Raw genomic sequence first — 26,045 nt, forward strand, 5'->3', positions numbered from 1 at the left:
GAGAGAAATGTTTTTAGCCTGAATTTAGAAATTGCCACATTTGGTTCACATCCAAGTTCTTTTGTCAGTTTGCTCTCAAACTCAGAGAGCAAGAGAGAGACGTGTTTGAAAAACACTGAAGTAAAGGTGAGCCTAAATAGTCGACTATTGAACGGTTGGCTCTAAAGAGCCGTATTTGACTGCTCTCTCTCTCTCTGTGTATATGTATATATGTGTATATGTATATATATATATATGTATGTAGATGTAGATTCTGGTTGCCTTTTAAAGATAATAAGTACAGATATTTGTGTTATTTGTATTCTAATATACACTTTCACGTTACATAAGTAAAGAAATAGCATACTTTCTTATTTTATAGTTGTCATGCATAAATCGATGGCCTTGCTAGGGATAAGAATAATGGCCAAATCACACCATTTAAAAGAAAAGTTCTGGGGGTCATTCCCCCCAGAACCCCCAAGGTGACTAGTGCCAACCTGGATACAAGTAGAACGTTGTTCTCCCAGCAGCACCTATGGAAGTGTTCGTCAAACTGATGGCGTGCCTGTGTGTGGGGCCGGTTGACCCCCTACCAAGGCAGGAAGAGAGTGCAGCTCTTCAACTCCTTCATTAGAGCAAAAACGTGATTCTTGCCAGTTGGCTTGTTGGGTCACACACACCGCATTGGGGCGGAAGTGTAAGGCCCAGTGCCTTGACCTCTGAGTCTTTACCCCCCCCCAACATTCCTAAAGCCCCCTCACATACCTGTTGCCCACTCAAGCTCATCACTGTTTACATCCTCCTTCGGTGGCTCCCAGGTCCTGAGGTTATGCTAATTTGGGTTCATTGCAACTTGGGTCATTTTCTTGGTTTGGTTCATCATTCCTCTACATTGTACTCATTAAGATAGCTGAAATCTGATAATGCACTAACATCGCTAGAAAGAATGTCGGAAGAAACTAGCAGTCCAAATCGATTACTCTACTGTATGTGTACACGGTGATCGATGAGATCAATGCATTGGTTTTACAATGATTGAATGATATAGCAGCATTATTGCACAAAAGCTCTTCATGGATGGCACTATGTAGAACCCTTCACGGACTAATGAGTATGGCACGCGCCGTTTCACTGAACATGTTTCTTGAGTATGGTCTGAAGTAAAACCTTGAAATTCTTGAGTCCTTGAGTCATTCTGTTGAGCTGGTGACGTTTAAAACACAGACGTGAGATTGATATTCATCTTCCAATCTCACTCTCAACAGTATTTATGTTGAACTGTTCCTTTAAAAGACTTTTGCCTACTTACCTTTACAGCAATATGGCAACATAATAATGCAATGAATCATTAAAAATCTTTAGCTAGAAATTCATAACAAAGGTCTAACAATCAAAAGTAGTCCCGTCTGATTTCATTTTGGCACTCGTAGGGGGCGTGCTGGCTGTTAAAGTGTTGAATCAGGAAACAATTGACTTACTCTGAATTATAGACTTTTTAAATATCTATCTGAAGAACTTCCTTGGAACTCCTCTGTTCTTTGAGCAAATGGGAAAGCTTCCTCTTGTGTGGAACACCAGGGTGTTCTGTGGGTGTGCCACAGAGAACAGCTCAGCAGGCATGAGTTTGAATAGAAATGTCACAGGTGATTACTGTAATCCTCCTCTGCTGTCGTCCGGCCAGGTGATTGAGTTCGATGACGGCTCGGGCTCGGTGCTGCGTATCCAGCCTTTGAGGACCCACCGCGACGAAGCCATCTACGAATGCACAGCCAGCAACGGCGTGGGAGAGATCAACACCAGCGCCAAGCTCACTGTGTTGGAGGGTAAGACCTGTCTCACTAATGTCCCACATGGGCCACTGTCCTCACCTCCCTGATGGCTGAAGGGCTTTTCTTCTTCTTGTGACCCCGTGTTGCCCTCACATTTGAGCTGGTCCTCATGTGCACGTACAACACATTGAGCACTCTTATTGATTCATTCCCACATGCCTGTTTGTTTTCAGTTTGAACCATTTAGGTCAACTCAATTCAGTTAGAGGGGATCAGTGATGAGCACTGAGTCGCCGTACATTAAAGGCACATGGTTTGATAACTGGTGTGGGTGAGTGCTAGTGAGGGCTGGGGCCTGTTCCCACCACACAAACCTGTCCACGGGCCCCTGGAGCCTCTAGTACAGTGCCAATATTAGGAGGAGGGACTGCAGTATTTGGAATTGTACTGTATGGTAAAACTGAGTCTCTCCATAAAGAATCACACAAAAAGCACCGCTTTGAATCCTGACCTTAGCTGATGCATTGCTGTCCCAGTAGGTCTGAAGCAAGTGGCATCTTTGGAAGCACTGATTCTAATAGAAACTTATCTAATTCAAATTAAAAGTCACAGACAGGCATTGCTTCACCTGCGTTGCCTGTCCTCCTCCAGACATTCAAAGTGCACAGACCGGAGGAACGGAACCTGTGTGACCTTTCACTGCCATCTACTTCAACTAGTTGTCTCCAGACATGCAGTCAGACAGCATCAGTGCAAGAAAGAGAATGTTATAGAAAGTGAATGCAGCTCTGCAACAGCAGGCTTCAGAAGGGCTGCCATGTGTCCCCCTAACGCAAGAAGTCCTGCAAACTCATTGACAAAATATGTCGTCTCACATTGCCCTTCAAAGTGAACCACATCCACATCTTATGATCTTGCACCTCTAACATTGTTGCAAATAACAAACCTTCGTCGTCATGGTTACGAGTGTTCTATTGAAAGAAACGGTTGAAAACAGGAAATAAAAATCTCTCTCTCTCTCTCTGACCGCACATTATTATTGTTTTCTAATCTGGCCCTTTAGACAGTGCCTGATATAATGATGATGGTGATATAAAGGTATGATCTGCTGAGGTTTGTTAGGCACAACTTCTATTTACTTTATTTGTCATGTGCCTGTGCTTCCTTCTTTCTCTTACCTGTAAAACTCATGTTTAATGCTTTCTTTCTTCATCTTTGATGTGATAATACCAGATTAATGAAAAGCGTTCCTCCTGCTCAGGGTTTAGGTTGGGCCGGGGCTGTCCAGGGTTTAACACATACGTAGGTCTACACCAGGGGTCTCAAACTCATTTTCACTCTGGGCCACATCAGCGTCACGGTCGCCCTCAAAAGGGCCGGTTGTAAGTGTAAGACTGTATAACTGTAACTACTCCTAACATATTGGTAAATAACTGTCTCTGCTTTTGATTATTGTTTATTCAAGTGTAAAAATATTGTACATGCAGTTATATAAATGTAAAATATATTGAAGCACATTTGTTATTATAACTTAAATCCTTTTAATGTAGGGTTAAGAAACCCACATTACTCTATCAAAGATCAAACTATTAAAGAAAATAACAAAGACAAATATCAAACACAAGTTATTATAATAACTTTGTTCAATGCTTAAAATCCTTTCAAGGGTGCGTTTGCACAATCCCACATGAAGTATTTCATGTGTTTTAAAGCCACGTTTAAAGTACTCTTCAATGTACTCACAATACATTTCCAGTGTACAGTAACCAGCCAAAGAGCTGCTTCTATGACTGTGTGTTTAAGTATCTCATCATTTTGACTTTCTATATCATAATTATGACTTTCTATCATAGTTGACTTTCTATATCATAATTATGACTTTCTATCATAGTTGACTTTCTATCTCATCATTTCGACTATGGGGATATTTTTATTATCAAGTCTAACTTTAAATTTTTTTTCTTCTTTTTTTTACTGGCGGATTCGCGGGCCACATAAAATGACGTGGCGGGCCGGATTTGGCCCGCGGGCCGGGAGTTTGAGGCCCCTGGTCTACACTCTTCTATCTTTTCATTGACGTCTGTCATTGGGTTTCCTTCAAATATTCCTAGCAGCTCTCAATCTAGGTAAAGCAGTTTAACGCTGGTTGCCGTAAAATGGAAAAAGAAAGAAGCAACCTTAGTGCGCTGGAGTAGCTACTCCCCTCTCAGGGAAGTAGCTAGAATCCAAACGGGAATTCAGTGGTGGAAGGAAACTGGACTTCACTCCCCCCGGTAGGCTATCACCACAAATCGAATTCTAATTCTGTGAAACACTGCGCACACTTTGTATCTGAGCTAGACCAGAGAAGATTTGGTAAACTAAAAGGTGATTCTGTTTTGCTCTCATTGTTCGCTCTGAAGTTTGCTGGAAGTGATTTAATTCAGACCCCAGAATAGCCTTTTAATTCCTGCATTGCATGTTATAGTAAAAAACCTCCTGATGTAGGCTACGGGTTTATTTGCATTCAGAGCGGGGAAGTGAGATCCGATCACAAGTGTTCACTCGAGGCGCATGTGGAGACACATTCTAATGCCAGACGTACTTGGGCTGTCCACTTGTGATGGGATCATGTGAGTGCCAGGTCTGAACGGGCTTCAGTCACACTGGACGGCTATAGAGGAGGTTGTACCAGTGTCTGCTGAGAGCAGCAGAGCAGCAAACACAATCCAGCTGCGCTGTGTACAATGACACAAGTGAGTTGGCTAAAGAAAGGAGATTATTCCCCACAAATTTGCATTTCCAACTAGTATCAGTTCATGTAATTAGTTGATGCATTGTCTGTGCTTCTTGCTATGAATTCAATTAAAACTAGGTTGTATCTCTACCAAAGACACATGTCTGCTACAGTGACCACACTACAGCAGACACGGCTTAGAGCTGCGCTCCCTATTTGATGGAGCAAAGTGTCAGTATGCGGTTTGGCTGTTAGATGTCTGAGTCCCCAAATAGAGCCCAATATCTCTGTGCGGCGGTGCTTATTGAGCAGGAATGTGTTGAAAGGGATTTTGGCTGGGAACCTCCTGTAGGTGTGTCTCTAGACAGCTCTGTTCTTTGCCAGCGTCGAGATGGAGCCCAACAACATTTATTTAATCGACTCTCTAATTGATAGACAAACAACCACACACAAAAAGAAAGGGCCTTCTCTCTGGCAGCTTTTTCCAAATCACTCAGGAACCCATTATACTTATTCTGCCATGTAGATATTGTCAGCAGCCTGAGGCTTCAGAGCCTTTTCCCTCTAAACCCGCTCTGGGTCTTGTTAAACGACAGTGACGGGGTTGATAGTCACTGTTTACAGATCAACATTTAATGCACAAGATATAAACCACAGAATGAGCATTGCCCTGATACACATGTATACGTGTCAACCAATATGCACTTTTGATGTGTGATGTGGATACTTTTTAGGATGATAGCGTATATATTTGTCAAAGCAGTTTCAGAAATCCCAGATTTAGATTTCTCCTTTTATCTGTCAGGGTTAGATCATGAGTGATGTGTTTCACGATAGGTAGCAATTCATTAAGGCAGGCAGTTTCTTGAAGAGAAACAAAAAGGGGGCTCTAACTAATGCAGATTTTGTGTGAGAAAAATCTTTCAAAGTTACAAATACTGTGTCACATAGGCAGAGTATTGGTCTTAAATGAAATATTGGATAGCAGTCAGGTAGTGTGATACATGTGACTGTTACACTTTCATCTTTACCAACACTTTGGTGCATGAAAACGAATCAATACATTTCCATTAAATCATTTTTTTTGCCCGATGGAAATTATATTTATGGTGCCCCCAAATGTGTAGATTGCTGTAAAATGTACTAAAATGACTCCTGAGGCTGAGCCTTTCTGGACAGCTTTCTTCCAGCACCACTACTGTCAACTCAGCCCAAACGATACAGACAGCAGTTTGCTCAGAACATTCTCGCTCGCAAGAAATTAACCCTTTTAATTTGATGTCCTTGATTGGTATTTATTTTCCGAATGCTACCCATAGGACATTGGTAGCCCCAGTACTGCTCAACAAATGGCTTAACTGTCATTAATTCTCAAATACATGGTATTAATTTACCTGCAGAGGATTGATAGAGTACATGTCTTCGATGTTCCCGAACACATCATCCATGATGTATCCTGGGGTCGTTTGGTGTTGCGGGTCTTTCAACCTCAGACACCCTCTCCCAGGCGACCCAGTTGTGGTGATCAGACCATGACTTGTGTTCAGATAGCACATGCTCCTCCCATGGACCTCCTCTCTTGAATCAGAGCCATCTCAAGGCTTTCTCCACTGCCTCTGTGATGTTCTTCTCCTCTCCAATCCAGTGATGTAAAACTCCACTCAGGGCTTTGGAGGGCGATTGCCCCGCAAAACCTCTGCAGCCAACCTGAATGGGCATGCACCTTACACCAGGTCTCTGTATTATGGTCTTCTTCCTCTTGTGGGCCTCCTCCAAGCAGTCCTCCCAAGGTTTCTTTTGATCGCCTCTGACACCAGGAGGATGTCTGGCCTCGTGGTTGTGGCGATGTGCAGCAGGAACTTCAGCTGTTCCACCAGGTCCACAGAAAGCTGCCATGCTTACACAGTTGCCAGGATTCCTGACAGTTTCTTGGCTGCTGTGATTCTTGGTAGCTGCACTCCAGCCTTCACAAAGGGGATCATCAATGCGGTGGGGCATCTCGTCTGCTGATTCCCATGCTGCTCCCATGCTTCTGCAAAGTATTTTAGAACCTGGTCTTGGCCCCAGGTGTACCTGCCCTGCCCGAGAGCCTCTCAGGATTTGCTCCAACGTCCCCAATGTCTGAGCATTTGCTCCAGATGAAGAGGTTCAATGGCCTGGGCAGGAGCTTGACATGCTTCGTTTAGCCTGCCAGAGATCAGTCAATGTGACTTTTCGGTTCATGGCCAGCCCCCACCTTGTCCAGGCTCCCTGCTTCCTCAAGCTGATTGCCCTGCAGGACCTCTCCTTCTTCCACTGCTGTCCTCACTTCCTCCTGGACCAGTCTGTGCCCCCTTGGCCTTGTCACACTGGGGAGTCATAAAGGTTCTTAGACCCTAGATCTGCTCCCATCAGAACTCTGAGATCTCCACTTCCTCAACTCCTGCCCGGGCCTCCAAGAACATCAGAGCTCTACTGACAGAAACACCTAATAATGTTGATGCAACAGGTCAAGCAGCTAAATCAACTTCCAAACCAAAGATATTTTAATTGTATTATATTGATCCCTTTAAGGGGGAAATGTGTCTCTGCATTTGACCCATCCCTGTATATAGGGAGCAGTGGGCTCCGGGGTTCAGTGTATTGCTCAGGTACACTACGACACACGTCCCAGTCGAGGATTGAACCGTTGACCTTCCGGTTCCCAGACAACCCTCTCAACCCAGTGAACAACGGTCGCCCACACAGTGTGTGATTCTGCAGATGCATCTGTCAGATTGTATTAAAACAATAGTTAGTTCATTTGTCCATTCGTCTGCGCTTCACATTATTGTTTAGTTTTCGGTCGTCGACAAAAAATGTGTCATAGTTCTTTTCAAAGGTTAGTCTTATTTAACTTGGATTTCTTTGTTTTTAATCATAGTTTCTGACGAAATTAGCTCTTTGTCTCTTCCAGGGACTTTCTGAAGGACCGGTTTGTGTGCTGAAAAACAGCAGGTAGATGGGGAAATCTGATATGTTACCTTGGCCTCAGAGAGGGAGATCACTCCTTCCTAACTGGCCAGAAATTCTGAGTGACACATTTTTTTGGCTCTATTCTTCTGTTTATAATTAAAAGCAACTTTACTAACTTATAAAATCACTTCTTTCTCTTCTGATATTTAGGAGCGCTCCAGTGGAGTCCTAACCTGTTACGAGTCACCGAGAGACGGCATTCAAGCAGAGAGATTATGTGACCAGAGATGTTTTGAGAAGGCTTGATGACAACGATCTAATTAAAAGATACTGTCACCGGTTTTCTAGACCGAACTTGTGCAGGATGCAGAGGAGAGAACATGATCTCTCCTCAGAAACCGGAAAAAACTCTTCTCACAAGATTACACTTTTTTTGGAAGAGAAAAAATGCAACCTTGTTGAAGAGATGATTTTTCCCAGAACCCACTTCTTTGGTAGTTATTATGGTGCTTATGCACCTCACAAAGACAATGTGCACAATATTGTTTCTCATTGATAGTGGATTAAAACTTAATTGAACATAATCATGATTCCCTGGCTGGATGTCACCTGGTGAACTGTGATAAAAGTCTCAACTTAATCAAAACAGATTCAATTTTCTATTGGGCCTCATATCTTATATCTATATCTTATATTACTTTTGTATTTATTTCAAATAATACCTTATTTTTATTAAATATAGAACTCATTTAGGATAGGATTACTAGGCTACATTCATTTACATATAAGCTACATTTATTCATAAAGCTACATGAGTGGCTTGCCAATGTTTCTTACAATAAAAATATTTGTAAATATTAGGAGTTTTATCCATTTTGGCATTGATTTTTTATATATATTACTTTGGTAAGTAGCCTATAAATTGACCTATATTTTACTTTTCAAAATTTACGGCAGTTTCATTTCAAACCCTAAACTGTCCACAACTGGAAAACAGTTGGGGGGTGCGAGCTGGATTGTGGGCGTTCCCTTATAAAATCCATGCTCAGAGCAGTCCTTGAAGAACTCTTTCTTCCAAAAAAGGGTTCTTAATGGAACCCTTAGTCTCACAAAAACATGGGTCTTTACAAAAGAAAATGCTCTACTCAGGGTCTGTGTGTGTGTGTGTGTGTGTGTGTGTGTGTGTGTCAGCTGAGTGAGTGAGAGCTAAAGAGAAAATGGAAACAACAAAACGGCAAAAAGCAATAACGGAGCATAGCAGAAATGAGGAAGAGGATGAACAGCAGGACTCTGGGTAATGAGAGTGCGGCGTTAGTCACGAAGTGAGCCGACGGCGAGAGAGCTTAAGGGGATGAAGGGAGGGGAGGCGGCGAAGACGGTGGGAGCTGAAGCCGGTACAATGCAGACGGAGATGAGAGCTACTTCTCACGTGTGGGCGTTGTGCGCCTTTCTAAAACAAAACATCATATATATTGATTGTGACACTCAAGAAGAGCAAAGCCACATCACATCAACAAGCCTCCTGCACTTGTCATGGCCCGCAGTGGTACTGCTGCTTGCACTGATGGGCACTGAATCAACATCAGTGCCTTTTTAAAGTGCTAGATTTCTTTAACCGTTGCTCTCCTGTCCTCTGCTGCTCGCTCCGTGTCACCAATAATCTCTGTTAGGGGACTTGTATTATTCCTCTGAGATGCCTTGCCTAAGGGCACTTTGACAGGGAAGGTGGGTAGTGTGGATACACTCCTAAAGCGCTCTGTGCGCTCTGGCAAAATGCTTATTTGTGAACACTGTTGAAGCTTCTTCACTTTAGATTCATGAAGGACTTATTCCTTCTGTGGACACATTTCAAAGGTTATACGATTGTTTACACCGTGTTTCACATATGTCTACTTGAAATGATGTTCGTACAGTATCTAGTAATAGGCAGAAAATATGTTCTAAAGAAATCAACGCAACTTTAATCATTTATTTATTTTTTGTAGTTATTGATGGATTATTGGAAAGGGACAGATACAGTGTACATAGACAAACAGCTATCCAATGCAACGATCAGACTGTGTGTCCAGTCTGACACACTGTCTTCTCCAGTCACCTCACCAGCACATCTTCGCCCCCTGCACGTACAGATTGTGTAAATTAGCAAAGCCTGGAAATAAAGCCAGCGACGGCTCTTGCTCATTGGTTACAATCCTTATCCTCACTATGGCGGCCAATGTCACCATAGCACAACTTGTCCACCTATCAAACTTCCATTGTCAAATGATATCCGGGGTGGAAGGATACCACTGATCGACATGATCCTTTTGGAAGCAATCGTTCTGATTGATGTAAACATATACATATTTCCCTCACACTTCAAATGCTTAATGCTGCATGATGGATGCACTGCCACCGTTAGTACTGCGGGAATGGAAGAATTAGAGGGACTTTGATTTCTGTCGCCCCAAAAATACATTTACTTGGTTCCTCTCTGTAGTTGCCGTGATTCATTGTAAAGACCGATTGATCAGCAGGCTCATTGCTATGCTTCAGCATGCAAGAGGTGCTTTGCATTGACCATATATGGTTGAATGTGGGCGTGTAGAGGGCGGGACTTGAGGCTGATCCATTTGGGAAATTGGCAGGTGTACGCACGATTTCATGAATCAGATTTTATTTTTGATGTACGTACATTTTATCATTTGTACGTACGCAAACATTTAATGTGGCTCTTGCGCACTGTTTTACAAATGAGACCCCGGCTGAGCCCTGTTCTCGGATGCCTCCACAGCCGTGACGGAGGCATTATATTTACGGGTTGCCGCACATGTCCTCCGTCCGTCTGGTCCGTTCTCGTGAGCGTGATATATATCAGGAACACCCTGGAGGGAGTTTCTTCAAAATTGAAAGTGAATGAAACTATATATTTGTGATGTGTTTTTCAAGATATTTGTCTGAACCAACTGGCTTGCAGCTGAGAGCCACAGACAGGGAAATGTATTAAACCATTCAGTGGTATTTGACTGGTGCTCCTGCAGTTTGGCCCCATGCAGAGGCCAATGATCCAGGCTGGTTGGAGCTTTGTGTCCTGCTGCTTTGAAAGCTCATATAATTGCTCACTTACACACCAGACACTCATTTACTTCAGCTCTCTTCCATCCGTCACTGGTAGCGTCTAATAAGTTTATATGATGTCTCAGATTGGATATCATTGGTATCATATTTTTTAGCATGTGCCTTTTTTTTCTTGCATTTCATTACTTGGAATTTCCCCGTGTGGAATGCAGGATGAGCCAGGTCTTGTTCTGCCTCTACAGCAGGTTGAGGTTAAGTATTTCTGCTCAAGGATACTTTGGTAAATATTGCCTCGTGGGGGATTGAACCCGGGATGACTTCACCGCTGCCGAGGCTCTGCTGGTCGGCGGCAAAACTTGCGTTGGAGCTCCACTTGTGCTCGTGCTGGCTCGCGGGGAATGATTCATCATCAGACATGACGAGATTTCTCTCTTCTTTTCTTTAGCTTTCAGACGGAATTAGATGACCGCGACACGGTTTCTAAAGTCACTTGAAGCTAACAAGCGGGAAAAATATCAAAAGAGGTGGTAATGACTAGCTGGCTTACTGTATTTCAAGCTAAACTAAGCTAGCAGGTAGCGTGGCTGCCGTTAGCCTTTAGCTTCAGCTACTCACAAAGTTGAGCAGAATCCCAATGGACGACATTCCACGAGAGGACACATCCCACCGCTGCCAGCAGTGTAAGCATCGTGGGTGTATGATATAGAATGAATCAGTCTAACACGTTCTGAGTTTTCCTCATGACTTTAGTCAAGACTCCACGGAACCGCACCAAGTCAAACCACTCTCTCCCGCTACTCTTCTTCTCCCATCACTCCATCTCCATCACATCAAACCCCCTAAACAGTGCCGACTAGTGGTCATATCTGATCATCACTAGGGGTGGGGAAAAAAATCGATACAGCATAGTATCGCGATATTTTGCGTGGCGATATTGTATCGATACACGGACGCCAAGTATTTTATTATATAAACTATAAAAAAATATATATATTTTTTTTTGTTTTTTAGAAAAATCAAATCAATTGCTTTTTCAGTCCACTAGATGGTGCCGAGTTATTTTCTGGTGAGGTCAGCAAAGATCCCGGGTCAGCGTGATTGGTAGGAAGTGGGTCAAAACAAAGTTAGAGACATCTGGCCTCACAACGGGGTTACATCTGCCAACAGCAGCCAGGCTCATGGGGAGAGTGCAGCGCATAACTGGCTCTCTGCCCTTGACGTCCACGCATCACAAGTTATACCGAGTTATATAACTCTAATATCCTACTTATATAAGTTATAGTTCATATACTGAGTCCACACGTTTGCATTTAGTTAAGTTGGACTATGTAGTAATACAAACAGTTCAGTTTGTCAGGTTCATGCAACATTTATGACATTGTTGGTCAGTCTGTCTGCTTGACAATCATATTTTGCTACAATAAAAATGATTGAAGTGAGATGAACAGACTGAAAACTTTATCTTATTAGATAAAACATGTTGACACAGTTTTCTTTTGGGGACATAATTTGAAGTTGAAAAAAGTAATAAATCGCAATATAGGCCTATGTTATCGCAATATTCCGAATATCGCAGTATCGTGATAATATCGTATCGTGACCTAAGTATCGTGATAATATCGTATCGCGGGACCTCTGGTGATTCCCACCCCTAATCATCACACAATTTCAGTCTTACATTAGGTTAAGAAATGACAGAGATGTTTTTGCAAATTCACTTTTTCCTTTTTCCTTCAGCTAGAACCAGCCTAATCGATGCAATTAACCAATCAGCTGGTATTTATCAGCTGTTGTTTGCTTACACCTCGAACTGCTCCTGATGATGATCTCAAAGTAAAAATATCTCTAAAACCATACTCTTGCAATATTGGAATTTCGTATTTTTGGAGCTTGGCCCAAACTATGGACTAAAAGTCAGGATATTATATCAAAAAAAGAGTTAATAGCAGATGCTTACTACAATCTGAAATGTATGCATTCAAATATTGTTAGATAATTGTTGTATATAATCTAGACATACAAAAAACTTGACTTCACCATAAATCCACCATCTTAACGCTCACATAAGAGCTGCAGGTGTCTGTCCTGCTGCAGTGTTGAATGATAGTCCAACACCCAGGTAACTGGGTCGTCCGTCACCGAGCCACAGCGTGACTGAGACGCGTGAAATGGGGATGCACAGCACCTGTGTTGTTTGGCTGAGGATGATGAAAGCTCCCTGAGTCGCTGAGGCTGCGTGTGCCGCAGTGACTCTCTGTTGATATCCGGCACCGTCCTCGTCTGAGCAAACACTCAGCTGCTGTGTCTCCACAGGCAAGTGCTGCCTCCTGGCTTTCACGAGGGACGAGGTTGAAACCAATTGTCTTCTAAAACAAAAGTCAAAGAGTTTGCGAACTAAGTCTGATATTCCATATTGTTTCCTTGTCTCTCGAGGACTGCTTTGTACACAGGGTCTTGACAAATATTCATGGGGTGGCAAGAGGATGGCATGGCTGGACTTAGGTAAAGTTAGAAAGATATTGACAGATTCGGACTTCCCGGTTCAATAAATACCTACTACAACAATATTCAATAGCTTCACTGTCATGCAATGTAATGTAACCAAAATCACTTCACACATCAATGGGCTCCTCTTTGTTGTACTACAAGTGTTATTTTGAAAAAATATGATTTTGAATAATTTTAGTAAATTTGTATTGAAAATAATATTCAATAACTTTACTGTTATAGTGTAGTGTGACCAAACTCACTTTTGACAGGTGCTGTCAAATTCTCTTTCTGGTGACGATTCCAAGTGACATTAATTAAAGTATCAGTGATTTGGTCAAACCAGTGTCCATTAGAGAACTACAAACATACAGTTAATTTAAAGCTCAATTAAAGAAATGGTTAGTTAGTACCCAACTCTGTCAGCACTAGAATGTAACTGCTTCTCTGTCCGTGTTGAACTTTCCCTCGATCTGTCTGTTGTCACCTGTCTGTCTGTCTTGAAATTGCCGGTCGACCCTCATCTACCTGCATGCTTGTCCTTTATTGTTATTTAGCTGTGTCTGACTGATTTATGTATTTCACATACTCTGCATGCTTTTATGTTTTGTGCCTCTGACATAGATGTTTTTTAGTGTCTAAAAAGCATAATAGCAGCATAATATTCTCTTTAGTGCATGTTTCTATTTAACATACAGGTGCATCTCAATGAATTAGAATATCATCGAAAAGTTAATTTATTTCAGTAATTCAATTCAGAAAGTGAAACCCATATATTATATAGATTCATTACACACAAGGTGATATATTTCAAGCGTTTATTTCTTTTAATTTTGATGATTATGGCTTACAGCTAATGAAAACCCAAAATTCAGTATCTCACAAATATAAATAAAAATTGAATAAAGGATTTTTAATACAGAAATGTTGGCCTACTGAAAAGTATGTCCATGTACAGTATACAGTATGCACTCAACACTTGGTCGGGGCTCCTTTTACATGAATTACTGCACCAATGCAGCATGGCATGGAGGCGATGAGACTGTGGCCCTGCTGTGGTGTTATGGAAGCCCAGGTTGCTCTGATAGCGGCCTTCAGCTCGTCTGCATTGTTGGGTCTGATGTCTCTCATCTTCCTCTTGACAATACCCCATAGACAATCCTATTTCTATTTAGTTTTTTGATCATTTGAACCTATTTGCTAAAGCCAGAGTCATGGACTGCTTGTATTACAGGGGGTTGTAAAGTAAGAAAAATACGGTGGCATATTTGCAACATGTACCTATTTATAGTTAATGAGTCAGGCAAATAAAGCTAAAATAAATGAAGAACCACACTAAAAGGGATTTAATGTAGTCTGCTGCCGCTGTTTCTGGACTATATCTTTTCATTATCTGTCCATTCGTCTTTGCAGAGTTTCCTGACAAGACGCTGCTGGCATCCAGCCTTTAGACGTAATACAAACAGCAGTTATAGATCTCTAAACCCGACACTGAGAAGTAAGAAATTCACAGAGTGACAGACAGAAAATAGAGGTATAAAATGTTGGCGAGGACGGAGCTGGAGACAGCGGGAGACGTGCGTAGGTCTGTCTCGACTGGTTGTCTGTTTTCCTTCGACACCAGACGGGACAATGCTTCTGCTGTCTCGGTGTCCTCTCCGTCTCCCCGGGGGTAAAAGACTACGATAACAGCTCTGCAAGCCTCAGTATCCTCCACCCACTGGCTGTCTTTTCAATTTTTTTTAATTCCCAGGATTTTTCTCCCTTGAAGGAGTTAAACTAATGATCCAAAAGTTACTTCTTTTCTTTTCTTTCGCCCACATATTCGGTATCTAGTCTTCACACACGCTTTCCTTTGTCTCTTCAGATCTTTGTTTGAATGATCTAAGAAAGAAAACACGTCACATTGTTTCTAAGGAGCGGCTCAGCTGACACCGGGCCTGTGGTTGAAAGGCAGGACACATTCGTGTCTATTGACAACACTCATTTTCGGTCCAGCTGTTGCTAACGAAGTGAAGAGGTGCAGCTAATGGAAACCAATGAGCTGCATGTGTCGTCTGTGTAGCAGGCACTAGATCATGAGCCTTTATCCCGGCTTAGCAATCTGTTGTTTCACATCAGGAAAGTCGTCCGTTCATGGTTCCATTCCTTCTAAAACAAGTCACATTTAACTCGCTTCTCAAGACAAACAGTGTGTGATTTCATCGAGAAACAAACCATCTCTCCTTCACCTGCAGATTGCCTCATTTACAGCATTGTAACTTTACACACGGTTTGTATTAGAGGCAGGCGTTATGACACAAAGAGTCATTATTGACAAGGATTGTTAGAATATAGAAATAATAACAATAAAACTGAAAATGTACGTTAAACGAAGAGAAACGGAGCACGCTAAGCAGCAAGATTTACTACAATGTTTACTACATCGAATACAAGTCGGTGAATGTATAAAAAGATATGGAATTTTATATTATATAATAAATGATGAATTCTTGTTAAATTATTATATATTTTATATTACACATGTGTAATATATTTATGTGTAATAAATGTATACATATAGTTGTGTGAAAAAGTGTTTGCCCCCTTCCTGATTTCTTATTTTTTTGCATGTTTGTCACACTTAAATGTTTCAGATCATCAAACAAATTTAAATATTAGACAAAGATAACACAAGTAAACACAAAATGCAGTTTTTAAATGAAGGTTTTTATTATTAAGGGGGAAAAAAATACAAACCTACATGGCCCTGTGTGAAAAGGTGATTGCCCCCCCCCTGTTAAAACATAAATTAACTATGGTTTATCAAAGTAATTGAGATCTATCAGTCTGGAAAAGGTTACAAAGCCATTTCTAAAGCTTTGGGACTCCAGCGAACCACAGTGAGAGCCATTATCCACAAATGGCGAAAACATGGAACAGTGGTGAACCTTCCCAGGAGTGGCCGGCCGACCAAAATTACCCCAAGAGCGCAGCAACGACTCATCCAAGAGGTCACAAAAGACCCCAGAACAACATCCAAAGAACTGCAGGCCTCACTTGCCTCAATTAAGGTCAGTGTTCATGACTCCACCATAAGAAAGAGACTGGGCAAAAATGGCCTGCATGGCAGAGTTCCAAGACGAAAACCACTGCTGAGCAAAAAGAACATAAAGGCTCGTCTCAGTTTTGCCAGAAAACATCTTGATGATCCCCAAGACTTTTGGGAAAATACTCTGTGGACTGACGAGACGAGTTGAACTTTTTGGAAGGTGTATGTCCCGTTACATCTGGCGTAAAAGTAACACGGCATTTCAGAAAAGGAACATCATACCAACAGTAAAATATGGTGGTGGTAGTGTGATGGTCTGGGGCTGTTTTGCTGCTTCAGGACCTGGAAGACTTGCTGTGATAAATGGAACCATGAATTCTGCTGTCTACCAAAAAATCCTGAAGGAGAATGTCCGGCCATCTGTTCGTGACCTCAAGCTGAAGCGCACTTGGGTTCTGCAGCAGGACAATGATCCAAAACACACCAGCAAGTCCACCTCTGAATGGCTTAAGAAAAACAAAATGAAGACTTTGGAGTGGCCTAGTCAAAGTCCCGACCTGAATCCGATTGAGATGCTGTGGCATGACCTTAAAAAGGCGGTTCATGCTCGAAAACCCTCCAATGTGGCTGAATTACAACAATTCTGCAAAGATGAGTGGGCCAAAATTCCTCTACAGCGCTTTAAAAGACTCATTGCCAGTTATCGCAAACGCTTGATTGCAGTTGTTGCTGCTAAGGGTGGCCCAACCAGTTATTAGGTTTAGGGGGCAATCACTTTTTCACACAGGGCCATGTAGGTTTGGATTTTTTTTCCCCCTTAATAATAAAAACCTTCATTTAAAAACTGCATTTTGTGTTTACTTGTGTTATCTTTGTCTTATATTTAAATTTGTTTGATGATCTGAAACATTTAAGTGTGACAAACATGCAAAAAAATAAGAAATCAGGAAGGGGGCAAACACTTTTTCACACAACTGTATATGAATTAGGGTTAGGGTTGAATGTATACATACAACTATCAGTGCACACTTATTGCTACCATCCATGGACAATCATACACCTACTGCCATTGAAATATCCACCTGTAATACACGGTCTTTACTGGAGCATATTAATACCACTAAAAAGTGTAAGTTCACAGCCACGCTGTTTAACTATACCAAGTTAACACACTGTTTAACTACACCAAGTGGTGTGTGTTCATGGTCGTATGTGTCGTCCTACGGCCACAACGACCCCCTCGAGATCAGTTCCTCTCCGTCCTCACCGTCTGCCACCTTTGCATCAACAAAACTTCAGCTCATGTATCTGCATTTCGTCATAAGCATCAGTCCAAGGACCGGCGTGTCTTTAGCTGTTTTACTTCAGACCGCAGCAGAAAGTTTTTGCTATGCCAAATCTTCAGAAATGCTTGGGAACATGTAGCTTGACGCACCCTCACTACTTCAATAAAAGAGCCACGCTACTGAAAAGCGATTTGATTCAGAAAACAGCGACGCCCTAAAGCATCCCCTGCTTTATGGTCTGTGTGACTCTAAATGGACCATAATGTACTAAATGAACATCATGCTGTATTGAAGAAGACTTGAAACTAGAGATTGAGACCATAAACTCATGTTTACAATGTTTACTGAGGTAATAAATCAAGAGAGAAGTAGAGTCATTTTCTCATAGACTTCTATACAACCAGAGGAGTCGCCCCCTGGTGGACACTAGAGAGAATGCACGTTTTAAGACACTTCCGCATCGGCTTCACTCTGCAGTACCAGAGGTTGCCGCCTGCATAGTGACTTGTGACTGACTTGAGTTGCATGACTAATAACTGATCTGACAAAATATCAACGTTGACAGCAGTTTTCGAGCTAAAAGTCCTGTTTGTTTGACCCATTCAGCGTCCCCTCACTTAATCAGCTCTGCCAATAAATACTGATCTCTCTGCTCATACATCTGCACCTTCCCGTCCTCTGAGAGCAGAGCTGTTGAAAGCTGCAGGCGTGGCTCTGGTATGCAGGCCGCCGATCCATCCGTGCTTCTCCCCGTCTCCCTCCTTACAAAACACCCTTAATTAGAGCTGCTGATCTTCGTGCCAAGGCATCCCTGATACAGCTTGTACCAGGGACCTCATGTTTATCTCTACACCTTCATCAGAGATTTATTTCTCTTACCCCAACCCAACGGACTTGACATTGATATGTTAGGGTCAAATTGGGTTCTTTTTATCCACTCACTAGCTTGTGTTATTCGTCGAAACATATTTTTGATTAGATTGAGAATCAGCTTTATTGGCAAGTACACATACAAGGAATTTGTTTCAGTTAATTCATCACAGATTTAGTATCAAAACATAAAGACTTGAAGTCAAAGTGATAAGCCTTCTGCCACCTGCTTATACAGAGTTCACATTGATTTCTTGACAAATGTTTGACCCCTGTCTGATCACCACTTCTGTAGCATCGCGATCCTCCTTAAACCAAATCACACAAACTCAACTCGCACTGAAAGGGTGGTTTCCCTTTTTTTACCACCTTATCTTTGTAGATTTGACCTTCATTACTATCAGTCTGCATAACTTTGTACTCAGCAAAATAATTGCTGAAGCTGGGCAACACATTGACATCACTGCAACGAAGTTTGACATGGCCAAGAGAACAGGAGCAGGTTGTTGAGATGATCTAAACCACTTTGTTTGGAGGTCAAACTTGAATGTGAGGACACCTAAAATGTCCCCATTCATCTCTCTTTGGAGAGGACAACTGTGTACACACAACTACAGGAAGTAGAAAGTCAAAGTAGAAGCAGGAAGTGGCTTTGTAAACTGATGGATGTTTACAACAGACAGTGTGGGTAATAATATTACAGGTTGCCTTTTTTTCTCCTCCACAATCAGTCAGGCTACCCTGCATATTTCTTTAAAACCCGTCTTATCATCTTCTAGTGTTTAACACTGTCTGACTTGTTTTTAGTGACCTTGTTGTGTTCCCAGGTCTCACTACTTAACTTATTGTGTACAGTATTAAAGACTGGTCTCAGCAGCATCTAAAACAAAGTTTTCCTGCAAAACAAGGCAAAATGAAATCACTGCAATTAGGACGTGAAGCAAATCAACGTTGCTGATCTTTGTCCATTAGCAAACCATCTTTACACTCCTGACTTTTGAGGGAATACAGAGCCATTAAACAGAGGAAGCCATCATTCTAGCTGTATTCCATCATTCATCTTTATGTAAACTTCTCGCAGAGCATAAATTGCAACGACAATAACAGAAGTCTATGATACAAATACGTCCTTTGAATGGACTGCTATATTTTTGTCTGATTGGCTACCAAAGCTAGATTTTAGCCACTGGTGGTTACGTTGCGCGGCAATGCGATGTAAGGAGATCATGCGAGATTCGCGGGATCAAATAGAACCCGGAAATCCATATAGTCAGGCTTCAAATTATGCTTTTGTGTTTGGTAAGCCAGAGCACGGACCAATCAGCATCCTGTGAGGAGCTACTGGCAGCTAGGGGCGTGGCTTAGGTGTATGTGAGACGACACAGAATGACGACCGTTAGTCCTAAACAACAAAGGCGACTCCTGAAGAGCTTAGCGTAGATGCTGCAAAAGCATCAATTATATCAGAACTAGAGATTATTTCAAGAATGAAAGAAGAGCAAAGAACAACCCTGAAGTTTTTTTCTCCAGAGAAAAGATGCTTTCGCATTTCTCCTGACTGACTTAGGTTAGTTTGATGAACAGATGGCTCATCCAATCACCTGCCATAGAGATGTTTTGAGTGCCTGCCCTTTTTCAAACTGTTTTCAATGACGGCTTCTCAGATGGTTCTGTGTAACAAATCATCTGGGGGGGTCAGGCTACACTCGCCCTCGCAGTATTGCAGCGAAAAATCCCCCATGTGTCTTCCCCACAGACCATCATTGTAAAAGAGACGTCTGTAAAGCTGTTGACAGGACTTCTCGAACTGCAAACAGGGTCAATTATGACTCTTTCTATTAGGAACTTGTGAGGCGAGCGATTCTCAGTGAACCGAATTGCTAACATGAAACCGTTTTTTGCTAGTTAAATACATCACCTGGCGACTGGTCACACCTACTTTGTGTAGATGGACAGAATCATTACTGCTGTGACCGGGCACTTTTTTTATTTGCTCACTGATAAGACAGATGACCTTGTAGACCTCTGGTGTTGACTAGTCAAAGTTCTGTGTGTAGAAATCTCCCACCAGAAAATTGGCAAATGTCAGATTTGAGCTCATGAAGACACAACTTTTCCACATCTGTTGGTCTGTCACTGGGCTGCTGGTAGAGCTCACATTCATACCAACACATCTTGTTACACAGAAGGTGCCGGGAGTCAGACCCTCACACCCTTTAATTCCACACTCTGAAACATCACTTTTAGTTCCACATAACTCAGACGCCTGAATCTCACTCAATTATATCCCTTCACCCCTCACGGAGTGAGGGAAAAAAGTTTTTCTGCATTTGTTCCTCCGGTGACAGCTTGTTAGTGCCAGAATTTCTCCTTCAATCCAGCAGTCTCCCCTCGGACAGAAAGACCAATGAGCCGGCCTTCCGCTGGCTGTGCCCGTCGCTCTCAAACGTAGGAATGCTAACGATACAACAATTTGGCATTTTCAGCTGGACCCGTGGCCCATTATAGAAACTCCCACATTCAAACAGGAAACCCCCTCCTGGCATTGAGGAACACAGAGGTGACTCCCTCTTAATGACCCCGTGTGTCCATTCAGCCTCCGTGGCCCGAGTATCGTGGTCGTGAGAGAACCACGGATTCCATTTGGGATTTGAGTTCCGCGCAGTCTAAAGTTTCATAACATATTGTCAGTGTGTGAACATGAGGCCCTGGTGTATTATGCTCACTATTTATGTAATCCCCTCTGTAACATAGTAGCCTGCACTTAGGCAGGAAAACAAAAGCACAAGGCGGGGGAGAGCTTAAAAACACTGCATTGGATTTCGTCGCACGTATCTGCGGCATTCAGCGCTGTCTGCCGCCTGTCTGGATTAAGAGGGAGGAGCCAACATATGAGCGCTAACTACAGGGAGCCACAGAAATCCAATCATAAACACAAGCAAATATGTCAGGTAATACGATGATGGGCTTAGAGACGGAGGGAATGTTTGACAATAACACATTGGATCTAGATTTAAAAAAGGCTCCTCAAGCCTGTTTTTAGACTGAATGTGTAAGATAAGTACACCCAGTTCACACAATGTGAGCAGTTCATATGTAAACAGGCACAATAACACATGCTCCCTGCACACCTATTGGGCTTTAATAAACAGAGAGCAGATATTGCACAGAATTCCCATTGAATAGGGAAGTTAGCTGGCAGACTACTGGTTTGATTGAGAGCACAGAGAGTAGAAAGAAGACCAGAAAAGCAACAGCCTTGTTCATTTGTTCACATGCTTAACATGACCCAGGTTTCTATCTTGTCGACAAGTGACCACCTGTGGTTCTCCCTCAGAAAGTAAAGCACAGTGGTGTAGGGTTATTATAGAGCTGAAAAACCACTGTCAGCACAACACGTTCTCATCCCAACTCATCATATACTGACGCTTGGTCAGGACCGCTGGATGGACTTTGTATTGCACTGCGTAACCCAGCTTGTCACACTATGACACTCCACTACGGTTAAAGTAGGGTTGTAAATTAAAGTTTAGGGAAAACATCATGGCCTTAGAGAAGTATGTCAACTAAGTGAAACATAAACACACACGTACTGTAGAAACATAGCGGCCGGCTCCAAAAAGAGGATTTTTTTTGAGATATCAACAGTAATTACATTTAAATAAATAACTAATCATAAGGTAAAGACAATAAAAAAGAAACATAATTTCTCCCGATAGAGCCCCTTAACACCATTCATTTAAGGCCTGGGGGACTTTCTGTCCCCTGAAATCGTCTTCTCTGGTTTTCAAAACAATCTCCACCACATTGATTATTTGCAAACCATTTTTTAACTTAATACACCTTAACTGAACCAACGTTGTGTTAATACTGTGACCTGTGCTCAAAACCAGTCACCTGCCAGACAACAATTTGAAAAATAAGTCATATTAATTATTTTGAGTGGAGACAGTCATGCATTGTCCAGGGTGACAGATCATATATCATATGGTGTCATCATTATATCCTGTCATCAAACCTTTGATAAGTAAAACATGTCAAAGGTTTGTTTAAGGCATTTTAGAAACTTTAACAAGTTTATTTTGACATTCTCCCAAGTACATACAGCATCTTCCTCACAACTCTTAAAAAAAGAAAGAAAATAGTAGAAACAGAAAGAACCATGTATATATAGCGTAACCTCAGTGAAGCATGGCCCCAGCACATGCTCAGGGACAGAAGGTCGCAGAGCGTGAAAGCATAGGAGCGTCTGACTCCCAGTGAAAGTGGCAGTTATGGCCGTTAGGTCACGTCCTCCTCCGGAAACAGGTGTGTGAAGCCAACACATGTCCAGAACACTCCGAGGGCCCCTGAGCCAGGGTCAGGTCAGGGGCCCCAACCCTCTACCCTCTTACTCCCCAGCGCTGCGGGGCCACAGGTCATTGTAGTGCTGTTAAATGCCAAAACACAAGCAGCCGTACAAGAATTTCCTAAATAACAGGAACATTGGAAACATTTTGGTTTCCGACAACCTGATGAATCAATATTACAAATCTGACCAGATATTCAATGCCAACTTTCAGTACTTAACTCTTCATTTATTAAGTTATGGGTTCAATACCCAACACTTTTTGTATTCGTCTAGAAAACTGATCATGAAACCAAGTCACATCTCACGCCTTCATCCCCAACACAGCCATCTTTCTTCCATCAAATGCAGCTGTAGGATTACCCCATGCTGTTTGTTTGGATGGGGTTTCTGCTGCAGTGGTCACCCGTCGGTCTTTATTGGCTTCTGGGGATTCTGGAAATGATTTGTAAGTGCTCTTTCTGGCCTGAAGTCATCCAGTTAATGGATTATAGACTCACACAACATTAGACAGAGAAGCTGCGGGCTGTTTACAAGCTGCTCAAGCACATCAACCCAATCAACTCATGTTGCTCTGTCGGTGGGAGTTCCATCAGGTGTCCATGGGGCGTAGTGCAAACATGAACTTCCAACAATATGGGACCGAACTTTAAGAGGGTGTGAACAGTAATTATTCATGTGAATCAAAGAAAGGAGACAAGAAAGCACAGCTATATGATCAGCTCTTAATGGCACATATCTGTTAAAGGTTCGCCTGTCACCGACTTTAATCAGCTGGCAGACTTCTACACACTCTGCTCAGGTTTCTGTTTGATAGGATCTACTGTATAGGGCAGGAATGGACTGGTGATGTTATTATGGTACTCTCAAAGGAATGATTTTCACTGGAGACCGGGGGAGCATGCCCCCCGAATTTGATTCACTCACAAAAAATGTGTCCCCTGATTGTCCAGCTGCCATAATCCAGATAGACACGAGTTGACCGTTGATGAAAATATTTGCTCTGGGTCTTGTCATTTAGGTAGGCTGTTGTAAGTGGTGATTGGTGGAACCACCAATGGTTTACCACATTATCAATACACTGGTTCTCACTCTCTCTTCTCTCCGACAGCCAGTTGATACATACCGTTGCAGTGCACACATAACCACACCTCCTCCCACTCACAGTGCTGTCCACTCAGCACTCGTCTGAAGCCTCTGTTGTACTTCCAAAAGGACGCGTATACGGACAACTGAGGACAACATGGACAGTTTATGTTGACAAGACTTTAGACTTGACTTGGACTCTAGCTCAAAGACTTGAGACTTGATTGGACTTGTGACCAAAGACTTGGACTTGTGACCAAAGACTTGAGAGGACTTGTGACCAAAGACTTGAGACTTGATTGAACTCTAGCTCAACAACTTGAGACTTGACATGGACTTGTGACCAAAGACTTGGACTTGTGACTTGATCGGACTCTAGCTCAAAGACTTGGACATGTAAAAAATGAATTGTAAGCTCTGGTAGGTGGTGATTAGTGGTAGCCGCAGAGAACAATTTGAAGACACTAATACAAAATCAGTATTCTGATTAAGTATTGTGAAATTTTAACATTTTAATCAGTCGACCATGGAATTGAACGTCAATCAAAGATAAGGCAGGGAAGGACAGTGCAACACTAAATATGCAAACACATCAATAATGCTGTGCTCACACCAATGCTCAGGGGATTTTTGCCTTGTGCTACTCACGTAAGTTTGAGCACTGGTGTTTATTCACGCTAGACGCGCTGGAGAGAAGGTGGGGCTTACCTCCATGTAGACAACAACAAAAATCAACCATGGCTGAAATAACCACATTTGCTGCTTTGTATCTGGTGTGGAAGTCCATGATATGTGGGAAAACCAAGCGCTGTAGTGTCTGGGTTCATAATATCCTCCGGAGGCGCTCAGTGATTTCCACTGAACTGTATTCACAGCAAGCCACACGTCGGCTGGTTTACTGCAGCTGAATGAACCCAAAAGAAAAGATCTTGTGATTTAATTGCAATATATGTCCGAATAAATACATAATGATGCAGATTTGTAAATTCATACTCCGTCAGGTCTGCCGAGCAAATGGCCTTGACTTTGTATATAATCGTGCCGTGCGAAAGGTTTGTTTTGTGTTTGGTGTGAACACGCCATAAGTATCACGTCATCAGACAGTAGTTACTGTATGATAAGCAGGGTTAGGGAGTTATTCAGACAGCAATTTATAAAGCATTATTATGGAACCAATGTCATCATGTGTTATTTGCCCTCAAACCCTGAAACCAAACCCACACCATTGGTCGCTCTTAAACTCTATTCAGTCCACACATAATGATGCTGAAATGGCATTTGAAGTTGCGAGTGCATTTACTGAAAGTACAAATATCTGAAACTCGATGACAACAGAATTGAAGTGTTTGGTATTGTGACAACCGTTTCAGCAGCTAAGAGACAAACAGCAGAGTAATGGAGGATTATCGGCAGCATGCTATGCTAATGATGTGTGTCAGTAAACGTGTGTGTGTTGATGCGTCAGCCCTGGCAGCTGTTCTGTGTTGGGACAAAGGTGCCTGATGTGGCAACTGGCTGTAAAGGGAACCCTTTACACGGGGGCGACCGTGGCTCACTGGCTTAAGAGGTCTGGTAACCGCAGGGTCAACGGTTCGATCCTCGACTGGGACGTGTCACGTGTCGAAGTGTCCCTGAGCAAGACACTGAACCCCCGGCTCCCCGGGCGCCTGTCATTGGCAGCCCACTGCTCCCTATATACAGAGATGGGTCAAATGCAGAGGTCAAATTTCATGTATGTGTATATATATATGACAATAAAAAGGGTTTCTATTCTTTGGGAGCTGCTGTGGTTCCCTCTCCCTGGTAATTAGAGTGGGCAGGATGTTGGTGTAAATACACACACACTCAAATAGATACAGCATCCTATTCGGCATCCGACACAATGATAATGTGGTTGATTGGTCATCTCACTGCTGAAGTTAGGGCGATGCTATGGGCCGTACCGTACTGTTACATTAATTAAGAGTGATAAACAAACAGTGATTTACTTTACTCTCAGATTATAAAAGGGAAGACATCTGCAATAGCCCTCCTAGAGATGTTCTTGTAATATTTGCATGTCTAGTTTAGCTTTGCATAACACACCAAGGCACGTGTTGGCAGCGGAAAAGAAAGAATCCATGAAAATGCACTCACACGTATCTGTTGAAGCTTTATAGTCATGGTGCTGGTAGCCTTAGAGCACTTCAAGATGAGACAGAGAAACAGAGGCACACATATAAAGCATGCTGGGAAAAAAAGCGTGAACACAATCCAGTATTTTCTTCATTGACAGTTTTATATCATCTGTTTTAGGACACATGCCGTCATCAGTTGGATGGGCATACAATAGGTTCTAGATAACAGATATCATAACCTGTTTTTTGTATATAATGTGTATGTAACAGTAGATACTCCTCATACAATGACCAGGAAAACAAACAAGACTAAATCTTAGTCTGTGGTGGTAGACCGATCAACTCATGGATGATTTAAGCGT

At 42.3% G+C, this 26,045-nt stretch overlaps 1 protein-coding gene across 3 annotated transcripts in view; it reads left to right on the top strand.

Moving 5' to 3' along the window:
* The window catches only part of ptprfa (protein tyrosine phosphatase receptor type Fa), a 227,574-nt gene that overhangs the window by 4,511 nt on the left and 197,018 nt on the right, over positions 1-26,045 (top strand). For all 3 annotated transcript variants that reach the window (XM_076079290.1, XM_076079291.1, XM_076079293.1), the window contains exon 2: positions 1,664-1,805. In XM_076079290.1, the coding sequence (XP_075935405.1) occupies positions 1,664-1,805 (142 nt within the window). The remainder of the gene's footprint in view (positions 1-1,663; positions 1,806-26,045) is intronic.

Source organism: Anarhichas minor, unplaced genomic scaffold, assembly GCF_050575085.1.
Source record: "Anarhichas minor isolate MPS153535 unplaced genomic scaffold, ASM5057508v1 ptg000071l, whole genome shotgun sequence".
NCBI classification, from domain to species: domain Eukaryota; kingdom Metazoa; phylum Chordata; class Actinopteri; order Perciformes; family Anarhichadidae; genus Anarhichas; species Anarhichas minor.